At 47.2% G+C, this 21,473-nt stretch overlaps 1 protein-coding gene across 3 annotated transcripts in view; it reads right to left on the minus strand.

Moving 5' to 3' along the window:
• COL5A1 (collagen type V alpha 1 chain) overlaps positions 1 to 21,473 on the minus strand; it is a 137,851-nt gene that overhangs the window by 74,415 nt on the left and 41,963 nt on the right. For all 3 annotated transcript variants that reach the window (XM_013370608.3, XM_021279999.2, XM_065035641.1), the window contains exons 5-6: positions 1,916 to 2,047; positions 1 to 147 (exon numbers count right to left, since the gene is read on the minus strand). In XM_013370608.3, coding sequence (XP_013226062.2) covers positions 1 to 147; positions 1,916 to 2,047 — 279 coding nt within the window. The remainder of the gene's footprint in view (positions 148 to 1,915; positions 2,048 to 21,473) is intronic.

Raw genomic sequence — 21,473 nt, forward strand, 5'->3', positions numbered from 1 at the left:
CTCCTTGGTTTCAGGTCTCTCTCCAGCAGCCACTTCGGGAGCGCTGGGTTTGGTGGTGGGTGCTTCTGGCTTTACAGCTTCATCAACATCTTCATAGTAGGGATACTCATAGTAGTAGGTGTCACCTTCTCCCTCCCCGTCAGTGTACTGCAAAGGGAAGTAGAAAATGAGCTGACAGAATCCAAGCGTGTCCCTGCCAGCTCTTTTAGACGTTATTTCACATCAAAAGGGCCATGCCGTGATGCAGATCCATGCAGTGAAATCCTTCCCTTCCCCTTGTTTGTAAACCTGTGAAACTTCCCCAAGAGCCAGGCTTTGGGCAGCCTGGGCCATGGCTGTGACTTGAGGAGGTTTCAAAATCATCTCTCGGTCCTGTGGCACATTCTCCCTTATCAGAGAGGAGGGACCTACCCCGCAGCAATTCCATCACCCATGATAATGCAATTAAAAAAAGGAAAATCCATTATTGTTATTATTATTATTTTAACCTCAGATTGTTGAGACCTCCCAGGTCACACATTTGGCTTTTTCAGAGCAAGGAAGAAAACACTTGAATCCCGCAGCCGCTCTGAGAAGCAGGGATGCTATTTCACTCATCCGACCGCACCGACAGCATCTGTGCTAATTCCCATCTGCCCGCAGCCCACAGGCAAAAGGGCTTTGAAAACCAGATACTTTCAGTGTTTTCCACAAGGCGTCAGTCATTCTTCAAAATGAAATACAAACAAAACGTTTTGGTTACAGCCGGGCATGGCAAATTTCTTTGCCAGTCCATCACTCTCATGGGCAGCAGCCGCTGGCGCGTGGAAGAGTTATTCTTACATGGAGCAACACAGCCCCAAGACAAGCCAGCCCTTGTTGAACTGCTGGCTCCTAAAGAAGACTTTTATTTTCCTACTACTACATATTTTGACTATACCGAACTCTATTTTATTTTACTTATTTATCGTTTCTCCAGAAGTGCTGGCAGAGCGGTTACAGCACTTCCCCAGGGCTGGGCGGCTCTGCCTCGCCTGCCAGCATCGCTCTGCTCCCCAAAGCCCTGCTAGGCTCAGCTTTTTAATCCAGTCCCAAGGCTAAGCTGGAGTGGGTCAATGGTATCACAGCTTTGTGGGGATTCAGCAGGAGCCCACAGATCCGAGAGCAGCTGAAAGCAAGAGCGCACGGACCAGTAAATCAGACCAAGAGAGCGGCCAAGATGCTGCGAGCAGCTGAGGATGCCGGACACTTTAATTGCTATGAGCTGAGCCTGAGACCTCTTAAAGTGTAAAATTCAGGTGATGTTCTGGAAATAGGCCACATCCAGACATTTCCAATTGAGCAACAGAAATTTAAAGGTATCCTGCAGTCTTTTTTCTTTTTAAAAGAAAATATCCGAGGCTAATTTTTTGTAGAAGAAATATTGAGCACAGCACCTCATACAGACGAGCTGGGAGCATTTCTGCCAAAATAGAATACAAATGTCAAATACCTGGGTAAAAATGTTTCCTGCCCCTTTAACACCTGTTGTTTCAAAGAATATTGAGAAAGCCTATTTAATCTTTTTACAAGTTGAACAATAAAATTTGAAATGTAGAAACAGGTGCCTGTTTTGGATGAGATTGGACTTGCTGGGGAAGGTCAGTATTTCCCACTCCACTCAGGTTGTCTCTCCTGCAAGCTTTTAAGCTCCAGGTAAACACTCATTTTTAGTCTCTGGAAACTGGAGGAGAGCAGAAAGGAAGGAAAACTCCTGAGGGCAAGAGCCAAGACCAGAATGTGCAAATCCTAAAGCAAAGCTCAGTCCCAGCCCATGACTTAAAGATGAGTCTCAGGGAAGGTGAACGGGAGGAAGAAGCCGAGCGTGTTCATAACCACGGGGCGCAGCTGGATGCTGCTGCCCCAAAAACATCCTCAAACCATGCGAGAGACTTACGTATTCGTCCTGGTTGGGGTCCTGGGACTGAGGGGCATCGGGGACAGCGGTGTCACAGTCGGGGCTGTAGTGCTCGCAGTAATCATGGGCTGCTCGGGGGTCTGACACGATCAGGAGCTGCTGGATGTCACCCTGTGAGGGAAGAAAGCCAGAGGGTCATGGAGATGGACGGTGCACATGGAGCCACCAACCCGAGATTGCAGTCAGGGGGATAAAATGCCATCAAGAAATAAAAACACTTGGTAGCGCCATATCCATGACGCGGGCACATCACCTGAGATGAACCAGGCAAAAACCCTCCTTGTGCAGGGCCGGGTCAAACAGCCGCTTATCTTGGGTCGCTCTGCGAGGTGTGAAGCCACCACGCCTCACACCTGGTCCCCAACACACCTTCCCAAGAGATAACAGCACCTGCAGAGATGTCACCCCATGTTTACAGCACAACAGCCCCAGGCAAGGCAAGTGCAGTAAAAATAAAAGTGCTCTATGCACCGCAAATCAGCAGTGTCCTGCAGATAATAAAATCCTCTCCTGCCCGGTCCTGTGCAGCTCTACAGGGCTCTGGAGTTGCCCTGCCCAGGCCAAAAAGCTGGTTTTTAACCTCAAAACTTCTCTGTTTCTCTTATCCCATCAGTTGATCTCATAAAAGACATCACCCTTCCCTTCTACATCTCGCCTCACCTTAATTTCAGCCCCACAACAGTGTGGCAGATGTAGATATTGGAAATGCATTTGATAATCAGAAGAACAGAAAAGAGGGAGGGGGGTTGCAGTGGTTTATTAAAGAGCCGGTGCAGGGGCTGAGGCTGCTCACTACATCCTGAATGAAGCACAGCGAGCCACAGCCCAAAGGTCAGAACACAAATTGCTCTTTAGCTCCCTGAAGAACCACCACACTGCTTCACCATAATGCCAAAAATCAGTAGACAGTTACATAAGACTTCAGTACTTGGATGATTAGAGCTGATACTTTAATTAGTAGGAAAAAATATCTTATTAAATAATAGAAAAGCATGGCTAAGGCACTGGGAGAAAAAAAAAGGAGCTTTACAGAAAACTGGGAGGATGACTTGGGCATGTAATAGGAACCAGAAGCTCTGAGCGGAGCCTGGCCAGATCGGCAACAGCGCCGTGGAAAACCAAAGGATAGTTTTGAAATCATGGGCCAAATCTGCCTCACGCACACAAGCTGCACTCGCTCCAGCCACGGGTGCTGCTGGGAGCTCAGCATCCCATGAACACATCCATCAGCTTCTCCAAAAAATAGGTGCGCTCTCTGTTTTTGGCAGAGAACCCCTGCGAAAAGAGGCTGCAAGGACCATGCGGACCTGGCGCATCCCGCCCTGCTCCGAAAGGCAGCTCATGGCTACCAGGGGTTCCCTCTTTCCAGGTTATCGCATCCACCTCCGCTCACCGTAACATCTGGGTATCTCAGATGCTACACAAGTTACCTTAAAATTGAGCACTGGTTTAAACTTAGTCATGTTTCCTCTGAATAACCTTTATAAAATTAAAGGAAATGTCTGCAAAGTAGTTTTCAATTTCCTATTTTAAGAAAGAGAAGTAGTCTTTTTATTTAATAAATCCACAGAGCAGTTCTGTCATTCCTGTTCTATCTTGCCTTTCTTTTTCTCCCCATCAATGCAGCCACCAGCTCTGGCCACCATGTGACAATGGGACCTGCACAGGGAACTCTGCCATGGTGTGACCAAGGGGACATCACCCAGCCCTGAGTGGGGACTTGCAGGAATTTGGGGGTGTTATGGGGTTACTCACACCACATAACATCATCCCTATCTCCAAAGGCCATTCACAGCAACAAACCATGTTGTCCCTTCAGAGCTCCCTCCAGTGGAAGATGCCCAACCTGACCAAGGCAATTTGCTTAAAGTTGATGACGTGAAGATCCTTCCAGCTGCTATTTCTGCCCACAGGACCTCAACCACCCCATCCTTCATTGATACCTGAGTTAAGCCATTTTTGCCCTTCTCTCAGAGGGGTGGTTAAAGCTCCCCACTTTCCATAGGGTTATGGGGAGTGTCTGGCGCTGTCGGGACAAGCTGAAATAAAACAGCCGTAAAAGCAGACTTAGTACTTGTCTCTGAGAGGCAAGGAAAGCAGCCTGAAAGCTTTTTCTTCCTGATAAGGTTGGATTTACACCTCAAGGAGAGCTGATAGTCTGCATCCTATAAGCGAGCAGCACTATAACTGTTTCCTCGAGGAAAAGATAAAGCAAAGAAAGGCACGTTGGCTAAACACAGTGCAAAAGGTTAAGCGGAAGAGAATTTGCTGAAGCTGAGTTTGCTTTTAGTCCCAGCTGATGGCAGCTCCTGAGCTACGCAATGGGGAAGAATCCTGGCATGATCCCCCCATTTCCCTGCAGAACAACAGGAGCAGAGCATCCTCTGGGGCTGATAGCTTGAGGCATCAGCAGCACCTTTGAGCACATGAAAGAGCATCTCCTGCAAGTGCCAGAAGCCAGAGGCTCCACTCTCAGGATCCCAAAGGAAACACCAACCCCACTCGACACGCCAAAGGACATTGTCAGGCCTGTGGGTGCTGCTGAGCGAGCAGGGGACGGTTGAGAACCTGAGAAAAATCAGTGTGTAACCGGATAAATCTGGTACACAAAGGGCACCAGGAAAAAGCGTGAACCGCATCAGAAAGCTCCTTCAGAGCTCACCACGCTTCATGAGCATCACTCAACATACCGACTATTTTCCCCATTTCCTTCTCAAACCCAATCAATCACCCTGCCCCAGCAAAGTTCACCCTTTTCTTCTTGTTCCAGCAGCAGTGTGCAAGCGTGCAAAATCAGAAGGAAAACCAACGCACCCGATTTTGGAGGAATGAGAGCCCCAGGGAGCATCCAAGCTCGAATACACTGCCATGGGCTGAGCAGCTCGGTGCTGGGGGAAGGAGGGATGCTCCCGGGGCTGTTGGACCATTCATCTTTGTTTCATTAACAGCACTGGTGGATACCCCGTGTTAACACTTGTAAAAAGCAGACGGGAGTAAAACCTTGTTAGCAAGATTCCTAGTCAACTGACCTCATCCCTCCGTGCAAAACAATAAAATGGGCTAATTTACCCTGTAATAAAAAGCCCCACTATCTGAACTTCACAATAGATGCACAAAGCTCTGCTGTCAAGAGCCCCATTTCTTTGATTTAAAAAGCCGACTTTAAATAGAGCAAGCCGGGCTGGGAGGTTCGCGGGTCTTTTGTGTCCTCTCAAGTGTGTTGCCGCTAATAAATCGCACCAAGAGATATCTGCCCCCAGCCCCCCGGCCCCGCTCAAATATCTGTTTGTTCCACTGTTCTGGTTACACAAAACATCCAAGCCCTTCTCCTTCCTATGTCAGCATCTGCTTTTTTCAGCAAGAGCAGCAATAAAGAAGATACTATTAATTTCCACCCCTTCTCCAATATATGAACCAGCTATGGATTTTCCATGAAGCCTTTGCAAGAAACAGAACTTACAATTATACCAAGACAGCGGTTTAAAGACTTCACTAGCCAAGTCATTTAGGGTTTTTTTTAAGACTTATTTTCAAGGGAAGAGGTATCTAAGTCAGGGAGGCAAGTCAATAATTCATTGGTGCTGGTTCCAAAAAGTCCACAGCACAGTTTGCTCCAGCCCCAGCCACCCATGCGGATGGCGGGCAAAATCCTCTTCTGGCATGTGAATAAGGTGGGCACATCTGGGCACATGTGGTCACACAGGACTCCAGAAAGTGCTCCAGTAACTGGGGTACCTCACACAGACAAAAGGCACAGCTGCACTTTCCCAGTTTGACTACAAAAAATTGAAGCGGAGAACAAAAAAAAAAAAGGTCAAATTTTGCCTGAAAATAACCAATATTTCATCCATCAGAAGAGCTATTTTTTAAAAAGGGAAATAAATCACATTTTGACCTTTATTCTAGAGCTTCCCATGAAGAGGAAGAAGCAGGAAAGCACATTTATGAAAATGATTGTGAATTGCGAGGCTTTTATTTGCTCCACCAAACAGATGTAACTGGTAACTGTCAGGACCAGTAAGAATCTGTCTGACATTTATGGTAAAGCCATTTATGCCTGATGACTCATTTGCTTTATGGATTAAGTTCCATCAAGCCAGTTTAATTCAACTCCCCAGCCAGCTCCCAGACAAGACTGGAAAAGCTCTTCTGGAGCATTTTTTAACACTTATTCTATATGTGTGCAAAAATGTCACATCACTTCCAATGACATCAACTTCAGTAACTTGGAGAAATCGCTGTGGTTCAACAAAACAAACAGCTGGCGAGGATAATCGGAGTGACTTCATCTGGCATTGGCAGCAGCTCCATAAATACTGGGATTCTTCGGGGCTCTCAGTGCAACACACCAATAATTAACTGGACTGTTTTACTGCCTTACCCCAGGAGTTGTAGAGACTCTTAACATCCATAAGAATAAATACTGCTTGATGTGCCTTTTTTAAGCTCCTACCTTTAAACTGGATAAACCACAGGCCCAGAATATATTATACAATTGTACTGCCCACAAAAAATATCTTTAAAATTATTGGAAGCAACTGGGACATCACTGAGTTTTATTATGACAAACTCACTGTCTCTATAAACGCAAACCCAGTCAGGTAGCTTAAGAGTGGCAGAAGTTCACTGGTGCTCTATAATAAACTAGAAGCTTAGAAATCTCAGCCACCAGCGAGTTCCCAAAAAACCTAATCCCTGTCTTGGAGACAACCTGCCAGCCCTCAGATGTTCCACTTGATAACACCTGTCACCAGCACTTGCCCATCTCTCTACGGACACGGCAGCTGCCCTAGCCCAGGGCTCTGAGACATTCCTCATCTGTGCACGCTGGAGTACAAGTGGTGCTGGAGAAGCTGGTGAAGAAGCTCTGGGTCACCCCTTGCTTCACTTCTCATCATGCTCATTGTCACGCAGTGAGACCCCAAGTCAGAGGTACCGTAACCACCCAGAGCATCGGTGCATCCCTGGTTGGACTGGAGTCATCCCAGAGCCCCTCGCTTAAACACAGCTGCTCCAGAAAAGCAGCCACAGGGTCAGACAAAGCCTCATCACCCCCACCGTCCCCTGCCCTGAACCCCTCTTGCTGGCCAGCCATGGGGAGGGGTGACCTCACCAGACAGAGCACCTGGTACCTAAAGAGCATCCTTTGGGCTTCCAAAAATGACGCATTACAAAATAAGAGGGCAACAGTTGAAGGTCTGGCTTTAAATAAGAAAAAAAAAAGCCTCAAGTCACACGCAATCATGAGTCAGCTACAAAGAGCGGGTGGTTTGGACGAACCCGCCGCGGATGTTTGCTCCCCCGTCCTGCGCAGAGGGGCTGCGGGAACAGACGGAGCAGCTTTGCTGTGGGACCTCGGCTATTTCCCTTCTCGGGCTCCAGTCACCACAAGAACAGCTCCCTCCTGGCTTGGATAGGAGCCTCTTCTGAGCCCTCTTTAGACAAAACAGGTTTCATTACACAGAAAAGCGACAGACCTTTCACTAGAACTAGACATGGCTTCAAAGAAAAACCTCTTAAGGGCTGGTAATAGTTTGTGTTTCTCACTGCATCTCCATCTGGGAAAGGATGTACCCTAAGAAATCCTGTTCTTACAACATTATCCTAGTCCTGCATTCCCCCACAAAGATAAGCTGTTAGCGTTTCTGATATTAACCTTACAGAACACTAACAAGAGTAATTATTTGAACAGCCCACGTGCCTCTTCCCCTGACCACAGCAACAAGAAAATAACCCCTTTGGCTCAAAGGTAATTAACCTCCCAAGTAATTTTCAGCCTTTATTTTACAAGCCCAGGGAGGAACCCAATTTCCTATCACGCGGGGATCCATTAACTCACTACCAGCCCTGGCTTTGAAGGAGCGGGGTCCCCTCTCTGTGCCTCTTGCCCATCCCCTGCTCCCCTCTGTCCTCAGCTCCAATGGATGGAAACACAGCCGGGCACCACGACATCGTGCTTCCTCCATCCATAACTGCTGCATTCTCAGGTCAGCTGCTCTGTGGCTTCTATGACAAGAGGCTTTTTGGGGCGTTTGTGTTTTGTACAGGCTTGCAGAGACTGTGATATGCTGTAGGTCCGTCGGGGTAATATTACAATACAAGTTATGAGCAGTTTATCAACAATTCGTTACTGGAAGGGAAGGACAAGCGATTCTCTAAGAGGAGAACAAAAGCCAGATGGCTTTGCTAATTCTGGAAAGCTCTCCTGAAGAAGCTGTCGCTTTGCCAATACCCAAATACCAGTCAAGGACTCGAGTCACTAGCAAAGCAGGAGACACTAATACGAGCTTAATTTCCAGGCAGCTACTTCCCCCCCATCCCCAGCTCTCATAACCACACAATGTCAACAACACCCGGCCCTAGTGTAAACACTCCCCAGCAGCAGCTGAGCACCCTCTGCACTCACCAGAGCAAATGCAAAGCCAGGGCTTATGCCAAAGTCCTTTTTGTTTAAGTGACAACGCAGAGCTAATTCCCAAAGACAATATACACAGTATTCAGCAGCAGTATGGATTATTTACACAACATTGCTTTACAGGCAACAGACGGACCCATCCACCATTCATTCCAGTTTCCTATTTGTAATGGGTGAAAGATTGTTTTTTTTGCCTTTCCAAACGACTGAGTTTGTCAGACCCATTAATCATTGCTAACTTCTTTCTACTGCTGTCCCTGGAATCCTCACCAAATCCTGGCAGCCCAGAGCCCCTTGGCTCATCCAGTCCCACGTAACATCTCACAATCGCCCCTTTCTCAGCCTTCTGCTATCCCCTGTCCACTTAACCATCACATCCTACCCCAAGAGCTTCTCACATAGTGACTGGCAATGCCTTGAAAAGAACAGAACAGGGACAAGACTAAAAATGTGACCAAGCTCATATGGTTGTTTAATGATGGGGCAAGAGCCCGAAGCTCCAGACTCACCAACTGGACTGACACAGCCCCATCCTCCCTGCACCAGCTCCCCATCCCTTCACTGCCAACACCGATTAATCCCCAGGCACTTTACTTTTTGAAACCTCCATCCTTTCAGAGGAGACATCTAATCACCAGTCTGAAGATCCCAAAAAGCTCTGGGGCTGCTTTGAGGCAATTGTTCTTCACCTTATTCAGCCCTGAGCCAGCTGAAGGGGGCTGCAGCGCTCAGATGAAGCACCATGTGCATTGCAGAGTTTGTCACCCCATGGTCCTCACCATAAGTCATAAATGAGCATTACTTCCAGTGGGCGGCAAGTCTTCCCTAGGTAAAAGCTGATGCCTAGAGCTTGGAGGGCAGTTTTTGTTCAAAAATTTACCAAACAGACAGAAAAACCAGATAAGGCAGATTAGCAACCTGTCATTTAATTAAAGACACAGGGGCACAGGGTGGAGAGAAAAACAATCCTTAAGAAAGGGGCAGCTTGGAAAACAGGTGGCATTGGCAGAAGCACAGCAAGCATCAAATCTACAAAGTATTTACTCCAAGGCTAACACGGCAACGCTTTTCTCCAGGGTTTTTGTTTCAGAGCTGGAAAAGCCACTACAGGTGCAGCACAGCATCTCTGAGCAGGTCTGACCCATGCAGCCCTCCAGACGCAGCACTGATGGGGCAGGACCTGCGGAGCTGGGATGCACAAGAGGCACAGAATGGGGCAAATGAAAGGGAGAAAAAGGAAATATAGGAAAAAATCCTCATGCCACCAGCTGAGCAGCTCCCGCAGGAGCATCCCAGGTCAGGCAGTGCCGAGCGGGAGGCAGCATCCGTCCCACGCACGTACCGGGGGACACGTCCAGGTTTCCCTTGACTCATGTCTGGTGCTTGCAAACCACCAGACAGCGGCTGCGTGCTCCACGGGCTGCACTGCAAAATGGGCGAGTACTTTTAATAACTGCCGCAGCTAACTGCACAAGGGAGCAGGACCCACCCAGAGCTGAAATGACTCCTCGGCTCCTGTTTATTCTCAAGCCTTCCAGCTCTGTGCAGGCTGCCTTACATCAGCTGCTGCAAACGTGGTGGCATCACCGTCATGCACCAAAGTCCTCTGGAACTGAGTATTTGCAAGCTTTGATTTTCCCTTCCACTTTAAGCTCCCTTGTTAACCCAGGTCCCTCTTAAAGCTGCTGCCATCACCCCGCTGTTGATTTGTCTGCATTCCTCCTCTTTTGAGAGAGCACAAACACCCTGAACTCCTTTGATGGGACGGGAAGGTACGCCCAGGGCAAAGCAGCAGCCAAGCGGTAGAGACTGCAGGAAAGGAAAAGGCAGCCAAGATGTCTTAAAAAATAAAGCGAATACAAAGACCTGCTAAAAACACCCAAAGAGACAGATATCCTTAAATCAACAGCCGTCATGCTCAGACGCTCAGCTCCACCAGCTATTTTTATATATTTGTTAAACAAACAAACCACTATCTATCTGCTAGGATTTTGGGGCGTGAAACAATCAGTTACGGACACGGAAAGCGGGATGTGACCAAATAGCTTCCCCTACTCTGCAGCCCCTGCCTGGAAGGACAGACAGACAGACGAGTAGTGAAGACTGGTGTGACAAAAGGCAACTTTATATTCCCTCCTGCTCTACAGCCTGACCAAGCACCAAGGTAACACACGCAAAAATACGAGATTACTGCACTATCTTGCAAAGAGGGGAAAACAATAGCACACAGTTCAGGTTTTTAAAGGCAAAAAGAAGAAAAGCCTGACAGTCCCACCTCTCTCCGCCCAAATAAAGAGAGGACATGACTCTCACATTTCATTTTCCTATTGTAAAGTCAGACTTTATTTGCAAAATGAACATTTTTAAACTTTCTTTTTTTATAGATTATGTGTTCTGAGCAGATGTCTGACCCCCCCCAGCAGATTAGAAACACATGTGAAGTACAAGGAATCCAAACCACACGTTTCTATTGAACTGCACGACTTCTAGTTCAAATTTCATCACAATGAAGTAAATATTTTCTAAGGTAGCAGCTGCACGTTAGGATACCCATAATAGATTTTTCACGCATGCACACATGCATGCAGGTGCCCATGCACATGTGCTGTGCTTGCTGATAAACTTGACAGATGTCAATGTGAGACCACACGGCTGAAGTGCAATTTTTATTTTAATAGCAACCTGCCAGTGCGCACACGTACACAGTTAAAAAATAAAGCTGCAAGGGTTCAAAAATTTTGGAAATATCAGATTTAAGGTTGCATACCCTAAATCTATCACTCAGCACAGGCATGTTAGCATATATTCTTTAATTATTACACAGAAACACGATACTTTGAGAGTACTTCCACCTCACGTGGTACCTGAGTGACAAGGACACCTTTCTCCATACTCCCTTTGCACACCATCTGCATACTTCTGAGCTCAAAATGCAGCCAACGGTGTTTTGCACATTCATGTTTTGTATCTAAGCACCTATATTTAAGTGTGATACCTATAGATGCAGATGTTAAGCGCTGCCAACTTGAGCGCCTGCACTGATGGAGGAGGAAAGCAACCAGATCTGGAGAATTTTGAAAGACCAGCTTCCTAATGACTTAGTTTCCACCCTGCTAAAGCCGCACATATTCCCAGCAGCTTTCCCAAAGCCAAGGCTTAATCCTTATCCCGCCTCTTCCTGCGAAGCTGGGATGTATCAAACGCAGCTATCGTGGGTGTTCACGGAGCCCGGGCATCGCCTCCGCAGCCGAGCACGCGTCTTCCACCAGAGCACCGACCGCCACGTCCGCAGGGACGGACCCCAAAGCAGCCTGAGCAGCCCACGCTGGCAGGATTGTCACCCCCACCAGAAGCTCTGATCTTACCACAAAACCACCCAGCCCCTATGGAGGACACCCGGGCTCTGTGCCAGCCCCAAACCCCTTCTCTGAAGGGCTGACTCAGGCCAGCTTGAAGCCAGCTGAGCGTGTCCCATTTACCCCCTTGCACCCACGCCACACACTAATAATCTTTGGGGATTTCCATCACTTGCAGCAGAGGCAAAGCCAAGTCACAACCTGCTCATGGTACCCACCAGTGCTCTTATTTCAGCCCCAGCAGTGCAAGAAGCCCAAATCCTCAGCTGGTGAACACCAGCTCCAATGGGAACCTCGGGGCTGGAGAGCTGCATCCATCTACAATGAGCAGCTTGCTGTGGCTCTCCTGGCCAGCTGGGGACATCCCCAGCTGACAGTCCTCTCCTAAAGACCATTTACAGATCTCTTACAGTAACACTTTCCCCAAGAAGAGAAAAGGGACAGGAGCTGGAGTCCTTTGGTCAGCTGGAACTGAGTCACCAAAGGCCCCAGAGCTTCTCATAGCTGTGGGATGGAAACCTTGCAACGCAATCTGTCTAGAACATGCTACTAACCAGGCTTGACTGGAAGAAATAACGCCTTTCCTGGCTTATTTTTGAGCTGCTGGCCAGGCAAAGGTGTTCCTTCTATTTCAGGGCAAGAGTGAAGAGAAAAAAAACATAAAAAGAGGTAAAAAACCTGACTGCAGAGAACCCTTCCAAAGTGACTCAATTTTCTTTGGCTGCTCCAAAACTCCCATGAACATGGTAAACAGTCTGACTCTTTTCCCCTCTCCAGTTTTGACTGAAAAAATAGGAAACCCAGTTCTGAGAAGAGCTGGAATGAGAGAAAAGCAGGTTCAGACACTGCGTGCAGGGCCAGCTTGGCAGGAGGACTTGGACACTTGCACCATCTCTGAGGGAATGTGTGTGATATTAAGGTCAGACCTGGTGTAGGTCCTTAGCAGACCTGATCTGTGCATGCTCCTTAAGTAGGATCTTAAATGTTGCCTCCCTTCAGTTGGGCAGAACAAATTCTGTTGGTTTTGCCAGCACAAGGAGATGCAGCAGAACTAGATCCTACCTGGAGGAAATACTTGGAGGAGAGTTGTACACAGAGCAACCATGCAAGAGGGAAACACCTTCACCAAAGCAGCAACCCAGCCTTCTGGCCACCTCTGCAATTACAACTGCTAGCAGCTAAATATTCATCTGCACACCAGAAACCACACAGAGTTACTGAATTCGAAGGTTTACACTAACACATGAGGGAGCATTCTCCTTTAATGAATTCATTAGGACAGCAATGCATTTTTTTGGCTGGTTTCCCCTGAAAGCAAGTCATGTGTGATCTCTTTGTGCAGCCACAGGTGTGCCTGTCTATCTCAATAACTCTTGAATCCGATAGCTGATTTCCATCACTTCTGACAGAAGGGAAAAAGGCTCAAGATAATTAAACTCCTATAAATGTCATGGCAACAGCCAGGTAAAAGAAAGTCATCAAACAAGCCCATTGTCTGAGGGGAGGCTTTGCAGCAAGTTCACATCTGATCAAATACAGGCATGAACAACAAAAACTCATCTATTTAATATTCCTACAGTAAGTTTAAGCAACCACGAGACACAAATTAGAAGGAATCTAGACCTGACTAATCTCAAGGCATCTCTGAGATTCCCAGTACCCACAGTAACTGGAAAAAGATGAGCTGAAGCACCACAAAATAAGCAGTTCTTCTTGCATTTCTGCCTATAGATGGAAAACACCCTCTCCTCCTCAGTTTTCCAGACCCAAGAAGAATGGAGAAGAAAACCAAGCATCTCCAGATCTCAGCCAGCCTTTCTGCAGCATACACTCAATACCCAGCAGCTCTCAGAGGAACATCACAGGACACAGCAAAGCCCAAGGGTTTGGTGCTACCTGTCATCAGATGCTGGCCACGTTCAGGATGGCATTGCCCCCAGGCAACCTTGGATGAGCCTTTACTCAAAGACAGCGGCTCATATTCATCTGCACAACAGACTTGTAATCATTACTGGCTCTCCAGCAAACACACCAGGATCAAACCCGGGCAGTTATTTTTTCCCTGTATGACCACACAGCAGCTTGCCACGCTGTGATTTCTGCCTCCAAACTCTTCATTTGGGAACTTAAAAATCAGCATTTATGTCATGCACCACACAAATTACAACGTTGATCACTAAAAATAGAGGTCCCACAATCACCATGTACTCTGTTGTCACTGTCTGTACATCTAGCCCAAATACAACCTTTATAGCATGGTCACTATATGACTATTACAAATGCTGAGGCAGGGATAGTGTAAACCTATAGGATAGCCTTGAAAATAATGCTTTAAAAACAACTCAAATGACACTGCTGAGTTCATAGGTGTTCTTCAATAGATGCACCCACCAGTTGTTCAGTATATTAACACCACCAGCCCAGAGTGACTTCATAGCAACAGATTATTTAAAAAAACAAACCCAAAACTATCAGATATCTATGCAGAATTTAAACACTGTTTTCTTTCCTCCTTTTCTTTAAGTTATTGTCTATTCCAAATTGTTTGCAAAAATAACAAGTGTGAATAACTCCACAGCAGAAGATTTTTCGGGCAGTTCCGGTTGTTTTCCAATAGGAGCTGATTTGGCTCAGGTCAATTCACATGGTGTGGTTTTTGTTCCCTAATTGAAGCATCAAGTCAGATTACGCTTCTGAACACTTGGAAAGCAGCAAATTAGACTATTAAAAAAAAAAAAAAAGATCTTTATGCTTGCTCAGAAAATTTGCTTCCAGGGATACACTTAAGCAGGACAACTCAGGAGGCACCTGGCAATGGGATTTTGCAGCTGTGGTGTCCTCTTGACGACCAAGGAAAGAAAACTTCATGCAAGGATGAAACAAGAGGATGGTGTGACAAGCGGTGCTGCCTGTGACATCTGTCACAAGTGCCCGGTGTGACAGCACAGCTCAGACCCCACCGACCGGCCATAGCAACTGCTGGGCCAGTCTGGGAAGGTACCAAAACCAAGCAAAGTTTGACTTCACATCAGTGCAAGCACCCTTTACCAGGGTGCTAATTGCATTGGTGGGGCCCTGATGCTGGGGTGACAGACTCAGCACTGCTGGGACAACAGCATCCCCCAAAACTCACATTTGGGCTGGTTGGGAAGCTACATTAACTGATAGCCTGCACTTTGTGGGAGGCATTTACATAAAGGGAGGATAGTATCAGTCTGACCTTCCACTGTCCAGCATGGTAATTAGGAAAAAAAACTCCATCATGAGAGCCCAGCCCAGGCCTCTGAGAAATAAATAGGACAAAATGAATGGATGTCATTGTCTATCACGATCTGCCAGCCCTTTAACTAGCAGTTAATAAAGCTGAGAGGGAGAGAGAAGATGAAACAATGAGCAATTTTGAAATAGCACCCTCATTTTGCGTCTGGTGTATTCCAAATAGCTCTGCCTTTCTGCAGCGTATACTCAATACCCTGCGCTCCATAGATCAGGCTCAAAAAAGCAATTTTCTCCATTTTCCTCACTGCATTCATTAGGAATCCCTGGAAGAAACCCAAGTCCCCATGTCCCCTTGTCCTCCACTGCCCAGGGCAGCCCTGCTCTTCCCCACCAGTGCCACCACTCTCCAGGTCCCAGTTGTGACCACCCCATTGCAACAGGGCCCAAGGTGCCCCACAGCCTGTCTGGTGTCCCCAGCTCAAGGGTCACCTCTGGGCAAGGTCTTTCTACCCAGCCTACGTTTCTCATAGAACATAAGGAAATTGCAACATTTTTATCGCAGAGGAGATGCAGCCTGTAGGGGAGCATGCAGCCTCCAAAAACTCCACGTAAACTCAAATTAGAGCCCGCAAAGCTGTCCAAGGCTGCCCAACCTTCCCATTTCTTCTTGCGGTCATGCAGACCTGACCACATAACTCAAGTTCCTTATTTTCTTTACCATTTCATTTAGTGCTGCACTTCCCCATCCACCTTCATCTCCTGATGTCACCTCCTTGCCAAGGGCTGATCACACCCTTCCAAGTTTCCCTTCTCCATCCAAATCAAATAATCCACTAATAGCCAAGCTAAAGGGCTGGCTTTTCCCTATAGAAGCTATTTTTTCAATGACATATGTGTGAACCATAAGGGATAGTTTAAAAACAGATTCCCCCTCATTACAAGCTGCAGCACGGCACATCACGGCGTTGCTCTTTTGCGTCTTCCCCCTCCGCGCCGAACGTTGCCGTTTCCTGGCTCCGGTTTCACGTTGATTTATTTCCCTTTCATCTATGGAAAATTAGGAACAAGATCAGCTTCTGCTGGCTGCACCGCCCACACGAAGCTGGATACGCCAGAGTATTGTAAAGGGGACTCTCTCACAGTGGAAAATATGTAGTAAAGCGAAGCTCTTGGCTTAAGTTACACATGTGAAAATTTGCTGTTGGAGCTGAGCTGAGCCAAAGTGGGGGCAGTTACTCGGTTTTTACTCAGCCCTGTGTATAGAGAGTCACGGTGTCTTGCCTGGGAGGTGTTGGTCCCAACAATCCAGAAAGCTTTGGGCTTCATTCCCACCGCTGGCTGTGATGGAGGTGGGAGATGCAGAGGGAAACAGAGGGTCGGTGGAAGGTGATGAACAGTCTCAAGAGAGACTTGAGGAGCAGCTGGTCTTGGTAGAGAAAAGGAAGAGCAAAACTCAACCTACAGTCTCCATCAAACATCTAGCCATAACCATCCATGATGGTCAAACCCAGCAGCTGGCATTTTGCAGCTCCATCAGACAACTCCCAATGCTGCTATGAGGGCAACCAGGGGCAGCCCCACACTGCCAGTCTGCGGATGCCCCATCTTTGCTCCCTAAACACTTCCAAAACTCCAGTGTGAAACCCCAGGCAAGTCCTCAGCTGGCTCCAAAGCCCATGGCTCCCTTTGGAAAGCCTCAAACTCCCCCAGTCTGGGCTCATTTCCATCACCAGAGCTCTTTGCTTCCAGCAGCACACTGGGGCTTCCTGCTCCCATCCCACAACCGCTCGAGCTCTTTGAGCACTAAGGTACCTAAAAGCAACACATCTCCTTGCTTTTGCTCCATTTTTGTTTTTCCTCATAGCTGAATTAATCTGGAAGCCGAGCTGCCATGCTCTCAACCCCACAGATGGGCTTTTCCATCCCTTGGACGGCCACAAGCCCAAGATCGATCCTGAAGTTTCATCCTTAGCCCTCCGCACCAAGGAGGCTGAGGATCAAGGGGTTTGTATACACAGAGGCTTTTAATCAGGACTTGGAATGTTTTCTGCCCCAGGAGGTAAATACAGAATCCAGGTTTTATGGATTAAAGGGAAGGGGGGAAAAAAATAGACCTGGCTGCCAAAGTTATCTCAGGATGTAAGTGGGATTACTTGCTTAGCTATGGGGATATCTGCTGACACACTCAAAATTCAACTTAACACCAAATTTTGGTTGGGAAAGAATTTTCCTGCATTTGGCAGGCGACAATTGCCAAGCCATGGAGCATGGAACAGGACATCTGCTGGGACCACCTGAGAAGGAAACTTTAGTGCAGGTTGCTATTGCTATTTCCCACCATTGCTGCAAATTTGGCCAGTGCTGCTCAGGAAAGAGCTGGAAATCGACAGCTGAGCACATGTGGGCATAACACCTCTCATCCATACACCCTTCACCCTCCCTTTCTCCAGGAAACTGGACTGACTCCCTTTCCATGTTCACACACCTCTCACCTCCATGCTCCACAGTACATCTGCAGTTGTATTCCAATACTGCTAATTGTCCATTAAAGAGGATTTCTATTTAATTCCTGCAAGAAAACATCTGTGCAGCATCTCCCATCACAAATTCAGCATTCAAAAAAAAACCTTGTGTTTCAACACAAAATCCCACGCAGCTCCCATAACAAAACTAATTGGGCACCATCCCAGCTTTTTCATCCCAAAGAAAGGAGCTGGGTTTGCATATGTGAAGTTCAACCCAGAAATATGGTCATCTGAACGAAACCCACTAAGGAACAGGAACGGATGCAGCGTGACCAGCAGTAGCTGAGCATCACTGCTCAGATTTCAGTGCTCCGAGCAGCAGGCTGGAAGAGAGTAAATATAGTTTGCAGATAAATTTGCTTATGCGAGGCATCAAAGCCTCAGGAAAACCTTTGCTATGTTTGCACACATTCCAGAGCAGAGAACAGGGCACAAAAGTAATATTCACCACAAATTCTCTCATCTCCCCACACATTTCACTTCAGTGGCCAAAGCACTGTTTGTTCAAGCAGACTTGACCTCCTGAACCACAGCCAGTATGGGGCTACGTGTGGAGAACAACGAGGCCACGGTTAGAGGCTTTTTTTCCGTGTTCTTGGAGGGAATAGAAAACACACATACACACAAATACACAAATCCCATCCAATATTCTGCACAACTCATTAGGAATACCCTCTTCCAGCTCCCATCCCCAGGGTGATGTATTTATTGTGAACATATACATGCGATCCTGCCCGCTCTGTCGAAGTCAGTACTACACCTGCACGCTGGGGATGTCTGGAGTGGGCTCGCATTTTCCTTTGGGCTTTGGCAAGCAGCCCAGACTGCCTCAAAAACATAAAATAAAAAGGCCTCACCATGTGTAAGGAACATGTGTTTCATTTGTTCATACCTAAATGGCAAGGGAATGGGTTGAACACAAAGTCAACTCAGAGATTTCTATGTTAGGATGGTCTTTTCTACGCTAGGTTTACTCTGTCCTTACTGCAGTGAGATGCCATGTATGTAAAACCCTAGTTTAGATAAATGACAGACTTCAAACAGCATCCTACAAAGCAATAAAGCCCTGAATTTCAAAGAATCATCAGCTTGAGCACTGCCAGGTCAACAAGAACAAGCCCACCTCCCCTGCCTGGCCAGCAGAGCTCAGTGCTCACCATCCTCTTCCTCAACGCAGTGTCTCTCCCATGAGTTTGGCTCAGACAAGCCTGTACTTCTACAACAGTCTGCTGCAACAATGCAAATCTATCAAGCTTTTTGTATACAGAAGAGGATTTTTTCCTATCCACAGGCATCTGTCGCAGAAATTCACTTTTTTTTTTTTTTGCAAATAAGATTAATTGGTGTGTCACTTCCCACACAGAACAAGGTTCCCAAATTAGCAGGCAAGGGGAAACATGCACTGATTGGGGCTGGTGGCTTGCTATCGCTCTCTGCTCTCAATAATCACTTTTCCATATTGCACAGCGATGCTGCCAACAAAGTTCAGCTGGAAACTTCTCCCCAATACCACGAGTATTTGGCTTTTCCCCCCACACTCAACCAGAAGAAAATCATCTTTCCCAAACATGCCCATTTGCTCTCCCCTTGGGTGCCTTTCTAACACACCTCGGATCCCCTTGCGGTGCATTTTCTGCCCCTGCTGCCTGCTCCCAATAGACACCCGTGTCCACAACGCCACCATAAACCTTGGCATGATGTCACCGGAGAAGAGCAGGTTTCCAGCATTACATCACCCCGTCTGGGCTCAGCAATCAGCCTCCTGCACCTCAGAGTTTCCATGGAAGGAACCGAGCCCCCTCCTCCTCCCTTCCGCGAGCCAAGCGGGGAAGCAAGCTACAAACGAAGCCATCAACCGCAAGAGTAATGATGCTACACCTAAGAGCATCCATCACAGATAACGAGCCTGCCTGGGTTGCTGCCTGCCGGCATTTAAATACAAAACTCTGCCAGGTGAGTGTCAGGAACAATCAGACAATCCTGCCACCCGAGCCCCAAAATCCCTAAGGGTGGAAATTGTTTCTGAAAGATGAGCTTTGCTTTGTAGAGACCACTCAGTTACCCCACTTTCAGAAGGTACCCCAGGTCAGAAAGACTCGGACAACAGCCTGCCTGTCCTCTCCATGTCACAGCCCAAGATGACAGTGGTGACAGAGAGCCCTGCACACCATCCCTTAGCATCCCTCCCACTGCCAGTTCTGCCCCCCTCAGCATCCTTGCCTACCCCCTCCAAAACAGCAAAAATCCATCCAAACCAGCTAGCCTGTACGAGTCCCTCATAAGGCAACCACCAGGCTCCAAAACTTGCCTATTTAAACCATAATAATAAAAAACTTGTTTATTTCTCCACTCCAGTAGCCCCTGGAGTTATTGTGACTGGTGTCCAGGAGGTGATAGGGAAGCCAGCAGTTCCTCAGATCAGGCTGACATCCCATGCCCTTCACTGGCCATTCACAGAAGGCATTAACCCTGGATTTTAATGATTCTAAGTGCCCAGTATCCTCGGCATTCACATCAGGCTTTGCTAACAAAATTGTGAGGAGTGACACCTCAACAAGCAATTGCTCAGGGTCGGGTACCTTATCTCATTTATGGACAACACCAGCCTGTTGCTGCACTCAGGATTGTGACCAGCGAGCAGGGCTCCCTGCAAGCTGCATCTCACCACCAGGTTCCTCAGTGCTGCACTCCAGATACTCAACCTATATCTAAGAGAATTCTATACTAAACAGACTGAGCACACTTGCCCACAGGTACTGCACAAATGGGATTGCACAGTGAAGCATCAATTAAAAAACCCTTACTCAGGATGACACCGAAAGGATTAAATCCCCTTTCTAGACTAACAGTACACACCGGCAGTGAGGCCAGGACGGGCAGCCAAGCACAGCGCTAATACAGACCGCCAGGTTCCCAGGATTCTGCTTTCTCCCCATCTCCTCCCATCCAGAGTCCTCCTGGTATCTCCTCTGCTGGACACAGGGAATATAAAATGCTTTGGATAACCACAGCTTCCCCTTATCACTACCTCAAATAAGATCAGTACAGCTTAAGTACCACCTCTCTCCCTTATTTTTTAAATTACAGTCCATGCTGTGCAAAGATCCAGAGGAGGGTTGTTAACATTAAACTAATGCAGGTGTCTGCAACTGAAATTCAGACCTGCAGCAGTCAGAGTCTGTTCAGCACAACATGATGCTGCAACTTAGAAGCAGCCCCAGTAAGTGACGCCCATCATCTTGAAGGTACCACCCAAGAACATCCATCTGGAGATGGAAACCTTGTGGGTCCTCCTGTCAGGCTGGGGTCTGACTCCGGACAAACCACCAGCAGCAATGAGACCATGCAGCTTCCTAGGCTGATGCTTAACTTGGCCGTATTAAAACAAATGATGCACTGCATTGACTGCTAAGCATCAATAAAAGCACTTTTCTGGTCTGTTTGAATAACAAAGCACATCTCCCCATGCATTGTATGCTATCAGAGTCCTGAAGGCATTCCATACCAGCAAACTGCAGTAATTACCTACACACACCAAGACACTGTTTCTTTCAGTTTATGAAATTGAATGTAACACTAACCAAAAAACAAACAAAAAATAAGTATTTAATATGTATATTTTGTAATCGTTACTAATAAAGCTACATCATTACAGGCAAGCCTGACCCAGTCGCAAAGCTTGACCACGGTCCAGATAACTAAACTGCCAATTACCCAGCAAATCTAAATGCGAAACAAGAGTTTCAGCAAAGTGTATGCAAACAATTAATCTGATGTTTCCACCCAAATTCTCACTTTCACTGCTGGCACCTGACAGATAGGGGTCAGATGAAATGGTGTCACTTTAGGATTGAAACGAAACCACCTGAAGCACAGATTAACTTTTACAAGCTGTTTTGCAATTCTTATTCTGGATCAGGTCCTGCCCCTCCCTTGGTACAGACATGCTGATAAAACCAGATGACGTCCCTGGGCACCCATGTAAGACGATGCTGGGGGTGAGATCTCGCCAACTGGAGCCA

The sequence above is a fragment of the Columba livia genome, chromosome 19, assembly GCF_036013475.1.
Source record: "Columba livia isolate bColLiv1 breed racing homer chromosome 19, bColLiv1.pat.W.v2, whole genome shotgun sequence".
Taxonomy (NCBI): domain Eukaryota; kingdom Metazoa; phylum Chordata; class Aves; order Columbiformes; family Columbidae; genus Columba; species Columba livia.